The 22493-nt window shown below is 39.2% G+C and overlaps 1 protein-coding gene across 4 annotated transcripts in view; it reads right to left on the bottom strand.

The window, feature by feature from the left end:
* Positions 1-1066: 1066 nt before the first annotated feature.
* UBXN2B (UBX domain protein 2B) overlaps positions 1067-22493 on the bottom strand; it is a 34636-nt gene continuing 13209 nt past the window's right edge. Inside the window, exons 5-10 of one of the 4 annotated variants that reach the window (XR_004904350.1) lie at positions 20798-20881; positions 19874-19983; positions 19465-19555; positions 17260-17397; positions 10026-10187; positions 1067-5629 (exon numbers count right to left, since the gene is read on the bottom strand). Coding sequence is in view for 3 of the 4 variants with exons in the window: in XM_028533690.2 (XP_028389491.1) it covers positions 5467-5629; positions 10026-10187; positions 17260-17397; positions 19874-19983; positions 20798-20881 (657 nt within the window). In the remaining variant the exon portion in view is untranslated. Of the gene's footprint in view, positions 5630-10025; positions 10188-10258; positions 10753-17259; positions 17398-19464; positions 19556-19873; positions 19984-20797; positions 20882-22493 lie in introns of those variants that run through there. The other 3 variants (XM_028533690.2, XM_036031133.1, XM_036031134.1) reach the window with 3 other exon arrangements.

Here is a 22493-nt window from a genome sequence, read left to right as displayed (position 1 = left end):
CAAGCTCCAAATGGAGTCACTTGTGCTAAGCAAAGCAAGATGTAATACCTAAACTACCTGCTGTTACACTTTCCCCGGGGAATACAATAGCAACTGGTTGGGGTGAAAGGTTTTGGTCATCATCTATAAAGTAACCTGCCACATAGGCCTTTCCCTTCCTCAAAGGAATATAGATAACAGAACATCCAAACCTATAGAAGAATTTTAGAAAAAGTTTATTTGAGCCAAAATTTGAGGATATGCCTGGAAGCAAGATCTCAACATATTGAGAATATGGTTCAGAGAATTATAGCTCTGCAGTCTCTTTTATGCATTTAAAATAAAAAAAGAAAACATTAAGGAAGGTACATGAAATCCACTGATGGTACATTTATGTCATGAGAAAGCAAAGCAGGGAAATCTCTAGGACTGGAGAAAAAGCAAAATGGAGAAACACACATTACTTCTACATTGGTGGTACAGGGTGGTTAATAACTAACATTTACAGCACACAGAGATGGAATTTGGGGGAACAAAACAACAATGAGGGGTTCTGTGGTCTCAGGCTCTGGTGGGAGGTTGTGCCCTGAGGAGTCTATAAAAGGAAATGACTTTGACATATCTAAGGTATATTATCTTCGATTCACAAGAACAATGGAAAGGGCTCACTTAACAAAGGGTTGATCTTTGTAAGAAAGTAATAGGCCTGGGCAGTTAACTACCAGATGTGATCTGACCAGCTTGGAATTTGGGATCAGAGCACCCTGTGTGGTTACTTTCGGTTACTTAGTTGTCAGGCCTGTCTGCCACGTGACCTCCTGAGCCTGCCAGGTTCATTACACAGCCCACAGGAGGATGAAGTAATCTGCCACATAGGCTCCTTCCACTCCCACAGGCAGGGTACCTTGACCTGAAATAAACTTCCTTGTCTTGCCTTTAAAAACTTTTCCCTTTCTGTACCCTTTGGCACTCCGCTCTACTTGCTAGGTGAGATGCTGCCCGATTCATGAATTGCTCAATAAAGCCAATCAGATCTTCAAATTTACTCCACTGAATTTTTTGCATCACGGAGCAGGGACAAAAACTCAAGGGGAAAACAGGCTGCACTTTATTAACAATATATGTTGTGACAAGGTTTTCAGAAATCCACTGTGGCGAAAAGTTGAGAAAAATTTGCACCTTTATTTTGATGGAATAAAAACAGAAACAGTAATGGGAAATTGAGATTACATTGCTTCAGCTCAGTTTTTTCTCTGACCATTAAAAAGATGCACTGCTTAAAATACTTTATTAAGCCACTCAAATAAAACTGCAAATCAAGGAAAATTTTGAAAAGGATTTTCAGTGAGTTTCTGTGAAAACATTCTTTATTGGTAAGAAGACACTCGAAGTTTGTGATTACATATGTCATGCAAAACATCCGACTCCACACACGGTCGCCTCACTGCTCAGTGACACACTCTTTTCTGAGAGGATTACAGATTTTCAAAGTTACCATGACTGCGGAAGTAAAAAGAAACCAGGAAAATGACTCTGAAGCAAAGCACTATATAGTTCATGTAAGTCTTGTTCATCCCTCCTGGATGTTTAATTCTCCTAATGTAAATCTCTGTGTCTTGGAAGACTGCTGTATACAAAAATGGCAGTTCTGTATGTGCACATAATTGACTGATAAAAGTAAACTACAAGAATAAAATTTCAAGTAATTTTACAGGGTTTGGCTATCCCCCACCCCCACCCCCATTTTGTTAGTTCAAAGCAGAACAATGCCCTTTTGTTTCAAAATGCTCATTTGTTTCAATAGCATATTTCTTTAGGAAGATGATTTTGCTCCTGAGAAAATGCAGTGTCTCTTGTCAACTTTCTGAACTGAGATTGACTCCTTAAACTATTGTTTATGTATTCTCCAAGTTGTTTGCAATGAGTGGGAAGAAACAGGGTGTCCTATCCTGAGGAGAAGACTTAGGGATAATCTTCTGACTCTATTATGACACTCAGAAAAAGCTTTCTTTGTAGTGGTGTGATCAACACTTCTCTCAGTGGAATTTCTGGTAGCACTTGCAGTACTAAAACCCCCCACACAGGTAAATCTGCTGCCTTAAACCCACCAGAGCCCCTGAGAAAGGTGAAGAATTTTAAATCTCTTATTGGCACATTCACATCAACTGGCAGCAAGTAGGCAAAAGAGTTTTCTAGATACCTGGAAGTGGGGTGCTGCCACGACAGCCCCCTGAAATTACAGAAGTGGCTTTGAAACCGGTCAGTGAGTAGAGGATGGAAGACACTTTAGGAGCATGGCAGAGAATCACCATAGAAAACATCTCAGTTGCCGAGAATAGACTGTGAGGAGAAATAGGACATGAAAGGTGCTGCCTGTGAGAGCTCTGAGGGGAGTGAAGAGCAAGCTGTTGGAAACTACAGGAAAATAGTGGCAAAAAGCTTAGCTGAATTGTGTCCTGCAGTTATGTGGAAAGCAGACATTTTAAGTGATGAATTTAGTATGTTTAGATAGAGAGATTTCTCAGCAAAGTGCAGAAGGTGAGGACTGCTTCCTTCTTGCAGATTACAGTAAAATGTGAGGGGAGATACACTGAGGGAACAACTGTTATATATAAGGAAAATAGGACTTGATGACTTGAAAATTCTTAGCTTACCCTAACGGCAAGAGACATGAAAATTACGAGATTCAGGAAAGCCTGCTCTAGGGAAAGAGGCAAGAGGGCAGCTGTACAACTTTTGCTAATACCTCTTTGAGAAAGATAAAAGGCCTGAGTGTGCAGTCACACAAAAGGCTCTTTGAAGAGATTAGGAGTATGACTTACAGATCCTCTCGGCCATCTCAGAACCAAATCAGAGATGGAGTTCCTTATTTTAGAAAAGCACATGGAGGAGCCTCCAGACCTCAGCGAATCCTGTAACACACACAGAAGACCCCCCAGTGTTTTGATAATGTTGTACCAGCAGACAGTGCCCTCCTACACTAAAAGGTACAGGGTGTATGAAATGGAAGGTGACTGGACCTCCCAGATTTCCAGACAAGAAACAAGTTGATGAAACTATTAGGCTACAAACATGTGCTACCTTTCACGAAAAACTCAAGGACTCTGAGAGGAAGCCTTAAGCCCAGAGGATGGTGCTGGTTGCCACAGAACCCCAGTTCCAGGCTGAGGCCCAACAGAGTGTGCCTAACTAAATTGCTGTGTCACTTGGCACTGGTGCGTCCTTTTTTCATTCCGTTTTCTGACTTTTTGAACAGGAATATCTGTAACTGTTATCCTGTGCCTGCCCTATCTTCATATTTGGGAGAAAATCGCTGGTTCTAGGTTCGCAGGTGGAGGGGAACTGTGTTTCAGGAGTCATACACAGGTCCTCACTCATACCCGATTTAGATGATTTAAATGAGATTTGGGATTTTTCAGTGAGATTCAGATAAGATACTGCATTTGAAACTGATGCTGTAATGGTCTGAGATTTTTGAGCACCTCTGCTTGGGATGAATTTTTGGGATGGATGTGAATTTTTGAGGCCGGAGTAAACTGTGGTGAATAGTGTGCCCCTAGCCCCGGCCTCTAAAATACTCATGTTCTAATCTCCAAACCTGTGAGTTTTGCAGATGTCATTATATTAAGCATTTTGAAATGAGATTATCCTGGATTATCCACATAAACTAAATGTAATCACAAAGATCCTTAAAAGAGAAAAGCAGAACTAAAGCCGGTAGTTAAAAGAGGAAGAACAGAAGCACACGGGAGGGGCAGGGATACACACTTCAGTGAGGGACACCAGCAGCCTCTACAAGCTGGAAGAGGCAAAGGGCAGCTTCACCCCTGCAGCCTCCAGAAGGAAGCTGTGCTATGTTACTTTTCATGGTAAAAGAGAATTTAAAGATGTGGTTAAGGTTCCTACAGACCTTGTGATGGGAAAATCATCCTGGATGACCTAGTGGACCCAATCTAATCACATGAGTCCTTGAAAGCAGAGAACCTTTCATGGCTATTGTCAGAGAAATATAATGACAGAGAAAAGTCAGAAAGATACATTGTTGCTGGCTCTGAAGACAGGAACAGAGGGCCACAGAGGACCACAGGCCAAGGAACACAAGTGGCCTCTAGAAGCTGAAAAGGCCAGGAAATGCTTCTCCCAGAGTCTCCAGAAAGAAACGCAGTCCTGTCAGCACCTTAATATTAGCCCAGTGAGGCTGGTTTAACCTGAAGAATTGGAAGACAATGAGTCTTTGCTGTTATGGGCCACCAAGTTTGTAGTCACCTGTTAACAGCAGCAATACAAAACTAATCAGGAGTGGTGATCTAAGATGAACTGGTGTCTGGGAAGAAAACAAAGCTTTTCTATCATTCCTGACATAGCCTGCCTCATTCAGGAAGTGCCTGGCTTCAACAGAAATGCAAACATTCCTGCTGGCCGTTCTTCAGATCTAGAATTGGATCTAAGCCTGACAGAATTGGCATTCCTATATTTCTACACTTGTTTTGTTCTGGAGAAGAATACATTCTGGTTTTGACACTTCAAATAGTGTTTGATATCTACAGTGGGTCCCCTAAAACAGCGGACTCCAACCGTTTTGGCACCAGGGACTAGGCTTGTGGAAGATGGGGTGGGGGGTGGGGGCGGGCTGGGACAGGAGGTGAAAAGCTCAGGTGGTAACACGACAAAGCTTCACTCGTTTGCCTGCCTCTCACCTCCCACTGTGGGGCCTGGTTCCTAGCAGACCATGGTCTGGGCCTGGTCTGCAGTGTGAGGGTTGGGGACCCCTGCCCCAGAAACACGTGTTGAACAAGTAAATGCATGTGATCAGGCAGGCTCTGAGAGGGACTGTAATTTCTCTGTGTTAAAGTGCTATTGGCCACATCTCAAGACTGCTCACTGTTATGTGTTTCTAGGTTAGAATGTTCATAGTTCTGTAAAATACAAGGCCAAACTGTATTTTCTTGATACAGTAATATAGTTAAATCAATCAGTAAAAAGGATGCATAATATCTTAATAGGAGAAATAATCATCGTATCATCAAAGCATTTCAAAAATCAGAATACAGATACTCTTTAGTATATATTACAGAAAAGTTTTCAAAATATTTGATCAGAAGATTCCTTAATGGCTCTTGATCAATGCAGCATGAAGAAACTTAGTGCAAATTTCACTCAATTTATCAAAATGGAGTTTTGTTCATTTTCGCTGCCAAGAAATGTTGTTACATTAACACTGAGCATGTAACAAATTAGTTTGACTGGATATTTAAAATCTATGAATATAAGCCGGCCCTACCACTAAAAACTCAAACACATTTATCTTGAGATCTTTTCCCAGTACAAATTCATCTACGCTAAGGTTGGAGGACAGAATAAGAGTAAAACCAAAAAGTATCTGTATAAATAATAAAAACAATTTGGTATTTTTATAAGAAAGTTTTCCTTATTAAATATGGCACATTATCTCTCTTCTATGTTACTGCGCAAATAGGAGCAGCAGTATTATTTTAGTTGCTGGAGTAGCACAGTGTTAAGAATATCTGCTTCTTGTAGCGTCAGGCTTTCATCTGTTAGCTCTTTGTTTGGAAATGAAGTCACAAGAATAAAGTCAAGAGTTGCGAATTCAGGGCGGGACTGTACAATGAAGTCCCGAACATCCAGGATCCTGAAAAACAAGATAAAAATAATTTGTGATACAGAAGTTGTATTGCCATGAAAGCTTTTAGCTAAAATTAGATAATTACACAATTCTAACCCGTTTCAAAATGTGTTGTAACTTTCTTTAATTAATACTATTTCAATGGATGGACTTAGCTTTTTTTTTTTTAATCATTGTTCAAATACAGTTTTCTCCTTTTTACTCCCAATCCAGTCCCCCTCCCACCCTCCCAGCTTTTTTTTAATCTTTGTTCAAGTACAGTTTTCTCCCTTTTACTCCCATTCCAGCCCACCCACCCAACCCTCCCACTTCCCTCTCATTACCACCCTCCCCCTAGTTTTTGTCCATGTGTCCTTTAAATTTGTTCCTGTAAACCCTACCCATTCTCCCTTGAAATTCCCTCTTCTCTCCCCTCTGGTCACTATCAGCCTGTCCTCTATTTGGTGACTTTGGTTATATTTTGCTTGTTTCTTTGTTTTGTTGTTTAGGTTCCTGTTAAAGGTGAGATTATATGGTATTTGTCTTTCACTGCCTGGCTTATTTCGCTTAGCATAATGCTTTCTAGCTCGGATGGACTTAGCTTTAAGGCAAAATGTGAGGAATAACTTTGGAGTATACGTAGTATCTACTTTTACTGTAAAACAGAGACAATCTTCATGTGAGTTATGCACAAAATGTCAACCATTTTTTTTTAAGATTTTATTAATTTATTTTTAGAGAGGGGAAGGTAGGGAGAAAGAGAGGGAAACATCAATGTGTGGCTGTTTCTTGAGCGTCCCCTACTGGAGACCTGGCTTGCAACCCAGGCATGTGCCCTGAATGGGAAACAACCCGGCAACCCTGTGGTTGGCAGGCTGGCACTCAATCCACTGAGCCACACCAGCTAGGGTTCAACCATGTTGTTACCATGAAAGTGCAGGTCCTAGTTTTTACAGAGTATAAAATATGTTAGCAGCATAAGACCTAGAAAAAGCTACCTCAAATTGGCCTGTGTCAGAGTGAGTCTGAGACTATAAAAAGTATAAGTCATAAGAATAATTTTCAAAAATTATTTTGACACAGGGCTGCCAGTCACGATGGTGGCATAGGTAAATGCAGTACTCAACTCCACCCACAACCACATCAAAATTACAACTAAACTAGCGAATAACCATCATTCAGAACTCTCTAAAATCTAGCTGAAGTTCTACAACTAAGGATATAAATAAGCCACACTGAGACTGGTAGGAGGAGCCAAGATGAAGATGCAGAGTTGGTTGGTCCCATACCCACGTGTGGCAGATAAAAATTGGGAGGAACATCTAGGCTGCAGAAGTCCCCCTGAGAATAATGGTTCCCAGCCCCACAAGAGGCCCTGCAGCCCAGGGTTCCAGTGTCAGGAAGAGAAGTCCTATAACTTCTGGCTGTGCAACCCAGCAGGGATTGTGGCTGAGTGAGACAGAGGGTTCTGTAGTCCTAGGCATTCCTTCTAAAGGTCCCATGCATGGACTTACTTGGACTCAATTACTTGAGCTCCAGCACTGGGGCAACAGCTCAAAAGGTACCAGGGACACACAGGAAGGAACTGAATATCTAGCATCTGGGGGTGGGGCAGGAGGGGCAGCTTTTGCCCAGGCAGAAATGCTGGTAGAGGTCAGTGTTCCTTTTCTGAGTCCTCCTACACAGAGCTGGCAGGTGGGCACCATATCTCAGTCTCCATCAACCTGGCTAACACTGTTCCACCTGCCAGGGGGACTCCCTGAGACCCTGCCCCACCTAACTTATGGGCCCACCAAGCTGTTTCCAGTGCCTTTTCCATACAAATGGCCTGTCTTGGCTTATGATTCAGATGTTCCCCAAATCTCTAAAACAAGCAGCATCTGGTCTTGGCGTGCCCCATATCTCTTGCTAAGTGGCCCTAGGCCCAGCATGAGTGGCAGCCTGCCTTGGTTCACAGCATGGCCTTTCCCTGGTACCACCAAGCCCAGCACAAGTAGCAGACAATTGCAGATCACTTTGTGGCTCATGCTGGGTGTCCCAGGCAGAACACATGTGGTGGCTGACCTTGGCCTGCATACCTTGGAGGACCCAGAGCCAGCGTACCCAGTGGATGGCTTCAAACCTTATCAAAGCACTACCCAACCACCTCCACAAGTGATACACTCAAGAGGCCGACTCAGCAGACACCAGAGCCCTGCTGAAGTAAGTCTTGCTCTGTGGGATGATCCCCTGCACAGCTGATTCTGCATGGTGGTAGCTGCAGTCAGTCCTTGCAGCTGACTGGCCTGGGGGTAAATCCCTCCCACTGACATGCCAATGGCAATCAAGGCTCAGTGACTAGAGCAGTAGGGTGTACACAGCTCACACAGGGGGTGGGGCACACCTCAAGTACCTAACTTGGGTCATGGGGAGACTGTGCCACTGGACTCTACAGGACACCTACTATATAAGGCCACTCTTCCAAGACTGGGACATGTAAAAGTTCTACCTAATACACAGAAACAAACACAGAGAGGCTGCCAAAATGACGAGACAAAGAAACATGTACCAACTGAAAAAAGAGATCAGAACTCCAGAAAAAGAACTAAACAAAATGGACACAAGCAATCTACTAGATACAGAGTTTAAAACACTGGCTATAAGGATGCTCAATGAACTTATGTGAAGAGTAGATGAACTTAGAGAAAACTTCATCAGCATAAAAATGACACGGAAACCATAAAAAGGAACCAGTCAGAAATGAAGGATACACGAACTGAAAAATAATAACGTACAGGGAATCAACAGTAGAATGGATGAAGGTGAAAATCAAATCAGTGATTTGGAATATAAGGAAGCAAAAAATACCTGATCAGAACAGAAAAAAAAAAAAAAGAATCCAAAAACATGAGGATCGTGTAAGGAGCCTCTGGGACAACTTCAAGCGTACCAACAGTTGCACTTTAGGGATGCTAGAAGGAGAAGAGAGAGCAAGAACTTGAAAACATATTTGAAAGAAAATGACAGAAAACTACTCTAACCTGGTGAAGGAAATAGACATACAAATCCAGGAAACACAGAGAGTCCCAAACAAGATGAACTCAAAGAGGCCCACACCAAGACACACTATAACTAAAATGCCAAAGGGTAAAGACAAAGAAAGAATCTTAAAAGCAGCAAGAGAAAAGCAGTTACCTACAGGGGAGCTCCCATAAGTTTCTCAATAGGAACTCTGCAGGCCAGAAGGTACTGGCAAGAAATATCCAAAGTGATAAAAAGCAAGAAATGCAACAAAGATTACTCAGAAAAGCTATTATTTAGAAATGAAGGGCATATAAAGAGCTTCCCAGACAACAAAAAGCTAAAAGAGTTCATGACCATCAAACCAGTATTACATGAAATGTTAAAGGGAGGAAGAAGAAGAAGGAGGAGGAGAAGAGGGAGGAGGAGGGAGAGGATGAGGAGGAAGAGAAGGAGGAAGGGGAGGAAGAGGAGGAGGGAAGATGAAATATGAACAATAAAATGGCAATCTATCAACAATTGAATCTAAGAAACAAACAGAACAGAAACAAACTCAGATACAGAGAACATTTTGACAGTTGCCACATGCAGGCGGGGATGGGTGAAAAAGGTGGAGGAGTTAAGAAATACAAATTGGTAGTTACAGAATAGTCATGGACATCTAAAATACAACATAGGGAATACAGTCAACACTATGCTAATAAGTATGCATGGTGTCAGCTGGGTAAGAGATTTACCAAGATGAGCACTTATTAAGTTATATAATGTCTTATCACTAGGTTATACACCTGAAGCTAATATAATATTGTACATCAACTGCAACTGAAAAATTAAAATGATTTAAAGTAAAAAAGATTACTTTCACATATAGATAGCAACTTAACTAAGAACATAAATGTGTCCCTCAGAGGGATGCAATGAACAAAAATATTAACACAAATATTGATGTCCAAATGAATGTTAAAATGGCATTTATAATGGTTTGTATGAAGTACTTGATAATACCACAATTAAACTTTACACTACAAATTTATATTATGAAGAATTTGCCATGTAAAAATTAATCCCAATTAGAATTACCATAAATTTTTATATGAGTAAAGTCCAAATAAGGTTTTATTATATTAAATTAAATCTGATTCGACTTCATGTGGTTTCGGCAACAGTGCAAAGCTGTAGCTTTTAACTTTTTTCTTTATTTCTTTGGAGTGATACCTGGATTTGCAATTAATATTTGGACGGTTTACAAAAGGTATTTAATTACTAAGTATTTTGCTTCTTACACATAGCTATTACCCTTTTCAAGTTTTTCTTTCTTTTGTTAAAAACTTAGTGCAAATCTAAAGAATTTAATATTCTGCATTACTCATCACATACAATTTACATAAATAACCATGTGCCTGTCAGCTAACTAGAAGCTTACCTGTGTGTACTATTGAATCTTTGTATCAAACGACTCCCATCTACCAGCCTGATTTGAATCTTTGTTGTTGGCACTGAATCATCAATAAGAACAACTGCATTAAGTATTGACTTATCCTCCTCTTCTGGTGACGAAGGTGTACTGACAATTTCAGGTGTAAGACTATGAAAGAAGAATGCAAGAATTAGAACACAAATCCAAACGGAAGCAGTGGAATAACCACTTAGTCCTATACCTGACTCTCAAGCTATCCCCCTCCTCCATGGCTTCTGGACTAGCAAGAACATGGCTTCCTTTGTGTCTCCTACACTTCTCCCAACTTCTTTCATTATATTATACGTTATTTTGGATCCTATGATTTTGATTTAGTTTTCCAATCTCTTTCAAAAGCCTATCTGTGTATTCATTCCTCCTTTTATCCCTTTGAAATTTCATGAAACTGTTTAAGGAACACCAACCTTTAGTCAGAAATTTGAGCAATTTAGAGTTAACATCAAATAATGGCTAAGAGCACAGACAGGCATTGCGTAAACTTAATCTCTTTGAATCACAGTTCTATCATTTATAAAATGGGGGAATGTTATGGTATGAAGGTATGTTACATAGGCATACCCCAAAGATATTGAGGCTTGGTTCCAGAACACAATGAGTGAATATCACAATAAAGCAAGTGGTAATCTTTTTGCTGGTAAAGGGGCTTGCCTTCAATTTGTCAAAAATGCAACATCTATGAAGCACAACGAGATGAGGTGCAATAAAACAAGTTATGCCTGTACCAGTAATCCTCGGACAGTGTATCAACAGGTGCCAGCCCTTTTGCACATATCATAAATTAACTTAATATGAAATAAAATGTTTTTAAAAGTTATGTTAACTTAATGTTTAGCCTTCAAAGTCTCATCTATTTGCCAATTAAAACTTTCTCCTTATCAAATAGTATAGGAAATGGAGAAGCCAGAGAACTTATATGTACGACCCATGGACTTGAACTAAGGGGGGCAATGCTAGAGGGAGGAAGGGTGCAGGGTGGAGAGGAACAAAGGGCAGAAAAAAATGGGACTGTAATAGCATAATCAATAAAATATATTAAAAAAAAAACTTTGTCCTTATCTTCCAATTAATCAAATGATAGTGACATTATTAATATATTGTTTGTATGTTTCAAGTATTACATTAAAAAGAAAAATTTTAAAAAGGGGAATAGTGAAGTTAATTGATAAAACAAGGTTTCCAGGCAAATTGGAGGAAAGGATGTAGGTTGTAAGCATACTTATCCCCTTGAACAGAAGGAGAAACGTCTTCCAGCTGAAAAGAAGATAAATTTAATAAAGTCAGAGGTTAAGGGGTATATATGAACAAAGTTAATTCTTATCGGGCTCTATTTTCTCACTAAAGCTGGAAGCGAAGACATGTGCTGTGGTGGAAGGGAGAGAACGGGAGGCTTAGGGAAAGCAGGGACTATGCGGGAAGTTCTTTGACAATGGGAGTGGTGCCTGCCCGGCACCGGTGTGCAGTCGCCCCGAGCAGCACTGAAGAGCACAGGGCCACACAAATCCCATGGCTGCACAGTATGGCAAGGGGGCCGCAGAACTGCTGGGTTAAGGAAATGTGGAAAAGGGAGGAAAGAAGAGGCTGGCTGTTAGATTTTAGAGAAAACAGCCCTCAGGGTCCAGAGAGCAAGGTGAAGTCAAACTTCAGGTATAGTGGCTGGAATGAGTGAGGGTAGCAAATGTAATATTTTGGATTGAACAGTGTGACAAACAGGCAGTGATTATTAAGTAGAAAGAGAGATCTGCTTCACATCATGGTCTTCCGCTTGTCCTGATCTAGCTCACTAAACTTATTTTTATTAAATAATACCATCTGTTCTACCACTGTAACTGTGCAGTTCTATATCTATGATTTATGCTCCTATTATATTAACTGAAGGTACTGGTTAATGTTTTCCTTTATGTTTAGGTTTACCCCACAATTATCTGTATGTCACAATAAAAAATTAGGTTAGTTTTCATCTATGTAGTCTTCTGTTTGCAATTAGACTGCCAGGTATAGAGGACAATAGAATTATTTCCATTTCTGGGCGTTTCTTTTTCCTGCTTCTTTTTCCCGGTTCTTTTTAATTATTTTTCTTTTCAATAAATAGCTGCCTGGAACTATGGGGAAATGAGCTACTTTAAAAAGTTACTATTGTAACTGTCAGAACTTTTATATTTCAACATACAATTATACGTTGGTACTCATTTATTGGGAACTGCCCTGCCTGGTTTCAGAGACTGTAATCCCCATGACTAAGGCTGAGTAAAGGAAGTTGGGACCCTAAGCCAGTAAGCAGACAAAGCTCATCTTCCTGGTAGGGGCGTTGCCTCTGCCCCCTTTCACTTCACCCTGCTTGGCCCTGGGCAGAGAGCTAGTTAGCCAATGACCGGTAAGACTCCTCAAAGGAGGGATGACCTAAGACAGACATGGTCATGAAGGGGCCCTCAGGGAAGGACTTGGGGGGCTATAGAAAAAGGGGGTGATGGACCCTCACCCCTTGGCTTTCAGCCTGAATCCACACTCTGTCTGCAATAAGTCTCCTAACCTCTTGGCTGCATTACTTCCACTGCCTGACTTAAGCCTGAAACAATGCTGGAGGTGTATGCAGCCCTGTGCTGGAGACTGCGGGTTCCCTGGGGGATCAGGCCTAAGAAAGAACGCATAAAATCCTGTGAAACCTGATTTACTAATACCCTCAATTTAAATGAAAAGGGTCCAAGCATGAAATGAGTTGGTTTCACCAAAGTTTTATGGCCCTTTAGCTAACTGACCCTCACTCAGAATAAGCCCTCATAGTTCTTTGAATGTTATTTATTATTTGATCATTACTGACTGACAATGATTGATGAGATTTACCTGTATTCCTGTGCAATTTAAATCCAATAAAAGCCCATTGAGGAACAGGCTCCTGGCCCTTCTTTGAGAGATTGGTTACCTTTCCCCCTAAGCAGATCACGTCTTTTTTTTTTTAATATATTTTATTGATTATGCTATTACAGTTGTCCCATTTTCCCCCCTTCACTCTCCTCTACCCTGTACACCCTCTCCCACCCATATCCCCCCTTTTAGTTCATGTCCATGTGTCATACTTATGAGTTCTTTAGCTTCTACATTTCCCATGCTATTTTTACCCTCCCCCTATCTATTTTCAACCTACATTCTATGCTACTTATTCTCTGTACCTTTCCCCCCTCTCCTCCTCCCACTCCCCTGTTGCTAACCCTCCATGTGATCTCCATTTCTATGGTTCTGTTCCTGCTCTAGTTGTTTGCTTAGTTTCTTTTGGTTTTGCTTTAGGTGTGGTTGTTCATAATTGTGAGTTTGCTGTCCTTTTGCTATACATGTTTTTTATCTTCTTTTTCTTAGATAAGTCCCTTTAACATTTCATAAAATAAGGGCTTGGTGATGATGAACTCCTTTAACTTGACCTTATCTGAGAAGCACTTTATCTGCCCTTCCATTCTAAATGAGAGCATTGCTGGATAGAGCAATCTGGGATGTAGGTCCTTGTCTTTCATGACTTGGAATATTTCTTTCCAGCCCCTTCTTGCCTGTAAGGTCTCTTTTGAGAAATCAGCTGACAGTCTGATGGGAACTCCTTTGTAGGTTACTGTCCCCTTATCTCTTGCTGCTTCTAGGATTCTCTCCTTCGTTTTTACCTTGGGTAATGTAATTATGATGTGCCTTGGTGTGTTTCTTCTTGGGTCCAACTTCTTTGGGGCTCTCTGTGCTTCCTGGTTTTCTTTGAAGTCTATTCCCTTTGCAAGATTGGGGAAGTTCTCCTTTATTATTTGTACAAATAACTTTTCTACTTGTTGCTCTTCCTCTTCTCCTTCTGGTACTCCTATAATTCAGATGTTGGAATGTTTAAAGATGTCCTGGAGGCTCCTAAGCTTCTCCTCGATTTTTGAATTCTTATTTCTTCATGTTTTCCTGCTTGGTTGTTTTTTGCTTCCTTCCGGTCCACTCTATTGTTTTGAGTCCCAGTTTCCTTCCCATCACTATTGGCTCTCCGTGTATCTTCCTTCATCTCTTTTATGGTAACCTGCATTTTTTCATCTAATTTGTGCCCAAAATCAACCAATTCTGTGAGCTTCCTGATAACCAGTGTTTTGAACTGTGCATCTGATAGATTGGCTATTTCTTGGTCGCTCAAAAGGATGAGTCCTGGGGGACTGATCTGTTCTTCTGTTGGAGACATGCCTCTCTCTGTCTCTCCTTTTTTTTCCCTGTCTGGTCACTCTTGTTACCGTGAGGGGTGGAGCCTTAGGTGTTTACCTGGGCTGGGCACCCCAGTCGCTAGATTGTGATGTTGTATGTGGGGACGGGTGCGGGGTCGGGAGGGAGCAATGGCGGTAGTTCCGTTCTCCTGGGATCACAGTCCCTTCTCTGGGATCCTGGGTTGCGCGCTCTGCCCTGGTCCACAATCGCTGCTTCACTGGGTCTGCCAGCCGCTGCTTGCGTATTCAGGGTCCACTGCTGCGATCTTACGCACCCTGGATGGCTTACGCGCCGAGTTTGAGCCGAGTTCTCCCCGATCACCGCGCACCGCTGCTGAACGACGCCTGCCCAGCTCCGCCCCTCCTACCAGTCTGTATGAATGGGTCTACTTCAACTTCTTGGCTGTCCGACTTCCATTCAGATAAATTCTCTGTCAGTTCTGGGTGTTATTCTGGCTCTAAATTGTTGTTGTTCTAATCTTGGTTGTGCGTGGAGGTAAGGTGTGTCCACCTAAGCCTCCATCTTGCCGGAAGTCCGCAGATCACATCTTGGTAGACTTATTCTTATCTGTGGTGGCCTGCGAGTGAAGGCCACCCCCAACACCTGGAACCCCACCACACTCCCTCATCAAGCCCTATACTCACCACATTTTGACAACAACAACAAAAAAAATGTGTTGGCACCTGGTACTTGCTTGGGACTTGTTGCACTTGCTAGAATTTGTATGAGTTACACCACCGCCTGACAAGAGAAAATGCTTTATCACTTGTCACTTGTCCAGTACTCGTCGGTTTTGGCCCTTGTTACAACTTCCAGAATGAATTAACAATAAATACTGAGGTACCACTGAATTTCTTAATGTACAGTCTTCAACACTTTCTATGCAATTCTTTGCTTTCTTGTAATATATACATATATTCAATTATTCAGTATTTGGATTCATGTGCATCATACAGGCTCACAATACTACGCTAAATTTCCTATACATGAAAAGCTGAAAACTCTAACGGCTACATTTCTCAGATTCCTCTGCAGCTAGGGTGTTATACAATTCCACCTTTACTGAGCAAACCAATGGTGAAAGTAAGCACTGGAAGTGGAGGCTATGCGACACTTCTTGTTACCAAGGTGCTGCAGGCATTTCATTCTTCTAGAGCAACCATGATGGAATATTTTAGTGTCTGGTCCCTAGATTCATGAGCACTGAGCAAACTGATGGGGAGGTGTTTTCTGTACAAAGTTCCCTGTTGGCTTATTTCTAACTAACGAATGCTTGGTTTGCTATTTCTTTCAGAAATTCTACAAACTCTCCAAGGCTCTGTAAGAAACACTTCACTATTTAATAAAGCAACTAGATTTTGTTTTCTGCAATCAAAAATCCTGACTGGTATGGTTAATGGTTATTGTAGCATTACCATCTCTAATCTTTGTCATTTTCCCCCATCATTTTCTCCTTTTTTGGTCATTTTTTTCTAGCTATCTACATAATAAGAAAAAGGCTGGCCTTTGTAAGATACTATAACCATGTAACATCCTAATTTTCATTAGTAAAAATTACTGGTTATAATCAGCTAACTTTCCTTCAGCTAACTTCTTCAAATCTAGGTTTATTATACTTCTACTAACAAAAGACATGCATTCTAACTTTAATTCTTGGTCATAAATTTATGTAATAGAAAAAGAATATGTACAAAGCAAACAGATGACTGGGCATTTACCTATATTCTAATTAAAATAATAATCTCAATAAATATTAAGTAAAAATGAGAAGTGCTAGAAAGTACTTTAAAAATGTATCTGTGGGTCAGAGTTATAAAAACAAAAGGAGAGAAGAAAGAAAACAATTCAGGAGAAGTCTGACCTGTGTTGGTAGTAAAGATAGATGAGGAAGACCTGGGACCAGGTACTGAAGTACTTGGGTGCTAAAAAAAGCTAGGTCAATACATGTTCCTGAATTTCCTAAATGTCTCAGAAATCAGCCTCTAAAAGCAGAAAAGGATACAGAAATGGGGACCTGAGATATGAAAGACAGGAATTAGGAACCAATATTGTGTGGGGAATAGAGAACCAGGATGCATAAGGCAACTGAAAAGAACTTGGAAGGGAAGGACTCAGATTAAGAGAAATGAAACATGTACAAAAGGGTACACTGGACACGTGGCCAATGCCACAATTCCAGGGTCACCTGTAGTGATATATGGATAAATAGAGGGCAACTTTTACCAACTTATTTTACAAGGTTTATGCAGAGTCTTTTAGGCCAGGTATCATAAAGGATTCCACTTGTACATTATACTATGCACACTGATTTTTAAGCTGTGATTATCATCAAAGCCCTAGGGGTTCTTTGGAAATGTCTCAAGAGATAATTCCTTCTTCTCCTGCAACCAGAGGAGCTCGGGTTTTATATGTGTTTTATATCTTGGGCTCCCACAACTTGAGTAAGAGTTTGGCCACTTAAAATATATTGAAAACAACCAACTTAAATACATTGCTCTAGGTATAAGAGCTTAATGGCAGACAGGCATGCTTAAAGCTATCATCTAAGATATCTATTGTTTTATCTAATCAACAACCCTTACAATATCCCTCTTTGAACCCAGGTAATCAGAAAGAGGCAGGGTGGCATAACGGTAAAAGCAGACTCTGGGGCCAGAGTGCCTGGTTTGAATCCCACATACTAATCACTTCACAGTTCAATCAATGTGGGCAAAATACTGCATCTGCAAATGAAATAGTAGGATCGGCACGTGAAGAGCTGTTGTGAAGACTTAGTTAATGTATGTAAAGTGCTTAGAGGGCCAGGCCTATGATAATTGCTATCTAACTATTAGCAACTAATCACCAAATCTGCATATCTGATTCTATCAGCAAAGTCTTAGTGTTTACTTTCTAGGTTATTTTGATTTTTCTTTTAATCCTCAAAAGAAATTCATGTTGAACAAAGACAAGTCTTTTTCTCATTTTAGAATTCTACCTTCCAAGTTTTTGTCCTTCTCCACTAAAAGCCTTGAACCTCCATCTGGGTTTGATGTATTCTTGATCCTGATGGTCCTCCATGTCCAAGTTCACTTGGCCACCATGAACCAGTCGCTGAAGCTCTGGAGGAATTTCTCTTAAAAAGGAGAAAAAGGGTTTTAGTTAACTTTTGAAAAAAATGAATCAAATTGTGAGCTACACGGGAAAACCACACTTTTTTATAACACAAAAATCTCTGTGATGACTGGTTAGATATTTACCTACAAATATTTCATAGATATTTCCTTCTTAAAGTTGCATCACATTTTTCCTTAGTGATTCTTGACAAGGGGGTTTTTTTGTTGTCATAGTCATCTTGGAGTGGTTCTGACAAATTGTGAGACAGCAGTTCTTACCTAAATTAACACTAGAAAACTCCTGTGAGGACATACAGTTAATGCAGATATTTCTTTCTAAACTCTCTGAAGGAAGTTTGCAAAATGATAGGGATATTTTTTATTATTGTATGACTCCTGAGAGCTGCTGTTCAGTCAGGGCGGGGACAAAAGATGTTCTGGCATGGGGGAGTCGTCTTGCACAATGAAGACTTGTCTCAGGTTCCACTGACCTGCTGAATGCTCTGTCAGAGAGTCATATGATGCCAACACTATGTGTGAGCCTAAAACCTAAGGCTTAGGCTCTGTCTTACCTATAAGCAAAAACTCAAAAACTGGGTTTTTGGGGGTACTGTATTAGTATGCTTTGAAATTTCTATCTTCCATATAAACTGACGGAAGATTACAACTTGTTTTATTTAGAACTGGACCAAGTCCATGACTGCGATGCCACTTATAGTAATGAACTTGCCAACTTCACATACCTTATTATTCTGTTTTTAGGTCTTTCACAGTTCTATGAGAAGTGCTAGACTGTACATAGGTGCAAACTATCTGACTCCTTTGTTGTATCTTCTGGTGTGGTCATATCCAGGCATTTAGAAATTGAAATATTTATATTTTTATGGTAAATTACTTTCTTTTATTCCCTGAATATTTTAAAGATATGATTTACATTATTTTTTGAAATGATATATATAGATGGATGATTTTTTTTAAAAGATTTTATTTAAGGAAGGGAGGAAGAGAAACATCAATGTGTGGTTGCTTCTCGCATGCCCCCTACCAGGGACCTGGCCTGCAACCCAGGAATGTGCCCTGGCTGGGAACTGAACCAGCAACCCTTTGGTTCATAGGCCTGTGCTCAATCCACTGAGCTATACCAGCTGGGCAGATATTATTTTTGAGTGCTCCTTTGATGATGATAGAGATTGTGTTACAAAATATTTGTTATAAAAAGGGGATAATGACTACACAGTATATAATCATTATCTGACATCATTCATTGTTTTCAAGGAGTCTTTTTCAAAACTGTTCTTAATCATAATTTGCACTTGAGAACATGATGTGGTTCAAATTATAAAAAAAATCAGTATACCATGATTGTGTGAACAGTAGCCTACAAAGTTCAGGGATTATTTTCATTTAATACATTAGTTTTGATCTACAGTATAGTACATTCACCATCAATATGTTTTCTTCCAACATCTTGAAATAAGCATCAATTTCAACAGTATTATTGTTCTTCACTTAGCAAATGAACACTTTGCCTACTCAGTCACTCCCAGTCTTCCCAGCGATTCTGCAGGGTTCCATGTCCATAGCATTGACTTAAACTATTATATCCTTGTATTTATCACTCACCATATACTCCCCCGCACCCAGGACAGCATCCCTTCTCAATGACTTCAGCATATCGCTAATAGCATCTCCTGTGTTATTTTTTGTTTTGTCTTTGTATCCTGATATTATCTTTGTAGAATTCAAGTTGACAATTCATGCTAATTTGTGTTCTAAAATACCTTTCCTTCGAAGTTCCTTCACTATCTCAACTCCAGTAAGTTTCATCTTCATTCCACTGAAGCCACTCTCCTTGGACCTATTTCATTACTTGGATGGGTGGAGAAGCCCCTCCTTTAGTTCCTGGGTGGAGTAGAACCTCCGACGCCAGTCCCTTCACTGCTATTTAAATCTCCCAGTTCCTTACCAATATCTCAGCAAAATATCTTATCCTTCAGAAACAAGAGCTAGTGAGTTATGATGATCTTTAGATGGGTCAGAGTACTGTATATCCAGTTTACTTTCATAAATTATAACTTCAAACTAACCTTTTGAAATCTTCTGCGAGGAGTAATGCCACTTTAAAAGATTTCTAATATAAGCTGCTGAATTTCAGGCATACATGCAATGAGAGTCACCCTGTCAACAGTAAGGACAGTGGCTTAGTGGATGGGCAGCTACATGCTAATCAATCACTGACTTATCACATTGAGATGCTTCTTAAAGTTGGGAGCATAGCTTCATCAGACTTTTAAAGGGACCAAAGTCTTACTGCCTCCCCACCCCCCAGAGTTAAAAGCCAGCAATATATCCTTTATCTACTTAAAAAGACCCTTCCCCAGGAACTACTCACATAATATAACTCTTAACCAGTAGTGCCCTAGTGAACAGCATTTTGCTTAAAAAAAAGAAAATTCTACTCTAAGTAACAAATAGAACACAAACAATAAGGCTTACCCTCTTTTAACAGACTCCAGAAATTGAGCATTTGTTGGGTCATTGTAAGGTCTCAATTCTCCATCATCTAAACTGAACCCATTGCTCCACAATTTAAGCAAAACCTGAACCTTTTGAGCAAAGCAAAAAAAAAATATAAAGTAATTATAAAATCCATTGGCATCAAACAATTTTAACTTTCAAATGTGATATTTCTCAAAATATTAAATCACTTACTTAATTTAAAATATGGAGTTATTTGCACTATTCTTTATCCACCGTAAAAGTAAAGACATAAATGAAACGATGTGTGTTTGCTAAACCGATTTGTATTTAGCTTAACAAACAGACATTGGCTGAAATAATGAAGATCCCACAGGTCCCATACCTGGACCCTGGCCTTGAAGTAAAATTATTTCTAGTTCATTGAGAAGAGGAAAGCAATAAGAGCATCTATTTGCTACTCCACACCCATCCTTCTCTTTCTGTGCCCAATTTTCTGGTATAGAGCTTACATATTCATTCCAAGAGGCAAGAGAGAATTTCTAGTGACCCTCCAAGGCTAACCTACACATTTGAAATGAAGTTATAACTACAAAATTTCACAAGGTAATAGAAATAATGACTTAAGGTGCTGTTATCTTTATAATTTAGCTCACTCTATATTATGACAGTATGCCATTTATAGTTATTATCATATATATAAGTTCATTTTACTGAATCATATATTCTTTCAACAAATAGTTATATGTCTAATTTTGTATGGCACATTTGGGATACAAAAGAAAATCTGAGACTGAAAACATACACATTAACATTTTAATCCATGTTTCACAAATTAAGAAAACAAAAAGAGATATTTATATAAACAATTTTTTATTTTAAAACAAACAGTAGTAACTAGAGGTCAATATCTGTATTAGTCACTTGGATTACTGTACCTACATCTTGCAGCTGGCTTTCTTCATAGATGTACTCAGACTGCTCACAAAAGGAATTCCCCAACCTGTACCCTCCACCTGTAAAAGACTAAAATACACAGTGAGTGAGCCAAAAATTCACTAAGGCTTATTAAGCAAAATCTTACAATAATGTGTAATATATATTTTAAAACTAGATAAAACTGTAATTAGTCAAACTGGTTTGTAATTTCTAGGAAAATGTTATAATAAAATTAAAGTCTTATGTTACAGAGAATGTATTCAAATAAGAAATTGTTTCTTTCCATAAAAACATTAGTAATTTAGGAGCAGAAATAAATTAAGCCAATCTTAAACTAAAAAACACATATATACACTAAAATATAAAATTTGAAGTATAAACAGATTTTTAAAAGCCATCACTAGTATTTTATGACAAGTCCTATAATAAAAACTATAATGTTTAAATCATATTTCACAAAGAGAATCATAAAGAAAAAATTTTATAAGCGGGTATAAATTACCCTGAAGAAAAGCTCTATACTTATTTTATATGTTGCTTTTTATTCAACTTCAACAAGTCAACTATGACTGTGCTTTTTATTTTGCTACACTGACCACAAGGTCTTCCGTTTTTCAAAAAGGATAGCTTATGAGGTTAAAATCTCCATTCCTTTTAACCACCATTTATATCATAAATGAGCTTTTAATTATCAGATTGGTTTCTTTTCTATACACTAAATTATACCAATTCCACATTTTTCTTACAGAATTAGAGAACTTTCAAGAACCAAAATACCTTAGATTTCACTAAAAAAAAATTCAAGCTATTGGTAAATAACAAAAACTAAAAATTTATTTTTCATTTAAAATAGTGTCTCTCAACAGTGATGTCTGCCAACGATACACGTCCATCCAAGCACAGGGGAAGCTACTGATCTGTAGTATCTAAGACGATGCGGTAGTTTAGAAAATACCCCCAAACGATTTGACAGGGAAAATCAGGCAGAGAAATGTTAACTATGAAGACATGATAATAAACACATAGAAATACACTACGAGTTTTCTTTAATATACCAATACTGTGTCTATAGTTTTGCAGAAATTGAAGAAGGTACAAAAATAATCCAATGAAGGAAAAAGAGTCTTTTCAATAATGGTAGAGCAACTGGTCCTTCACTATGTCAAAATATAAACCTTGACTTAAACTTTATGTAAAATTAACTCAAAATAGGTCACACGTTTAAATGGAAAATGTAAAGCTATGGAATTTCTCCAGATAACACAGAGAAAATTTTCTGGCCTAATGTTAGGTTAGGAGTTCTTAGACAAGACACTAAAAGCATAACCTATTAAAAAAAAGATAAATTGGACTTTACCAAAACTTTTGCTCTATGAAAAATCCTAGTAAGAGAATGAAAAGACAAGCTACAGTCTAGGAGGAAATATATACAAAAAATATATCTTATAAAGAATCCACATCTATTAAAATAAATAACTCATTTTGTTTGTAACAAAACAATCCAATTTGAAAATGGGCCACAGTCATGAAGAGACACTTTACTAACGAGGATAATAAAGATAGTGGCAAATAAGCACATGAAGCGATATTCAACATACAACTATTAGGAAAATGCAAATAACATTAGCCATTAGGGTAAAGGGGGAAATGTGTAAAAGGCACACAGGACCTTTTGTGTACATTTTGTAAATTCCCGTGA

This window comes from Phyllostomus discolor, chromosome 7, assembly GCF_004126475.2.
Source record: "Phyllostomus discolor isolate MPI-MPIP mPhyDis1 chromosome 7, mPhyDis1.pri.v3, whole genome shotgun sequence".
NCBI classification, from domain to species: domain Eukaryota; kingdom Metazoa; phylum Chordata; class Mammalia; order Chiroptera; family Phyllostomidae; genus Phyllostomus; species Phyllostomus discolor.
Note: the sequence above shows the minus strand (reverse complement) of the source record. Positions and strands in the feature narration are given on the sequence as shown.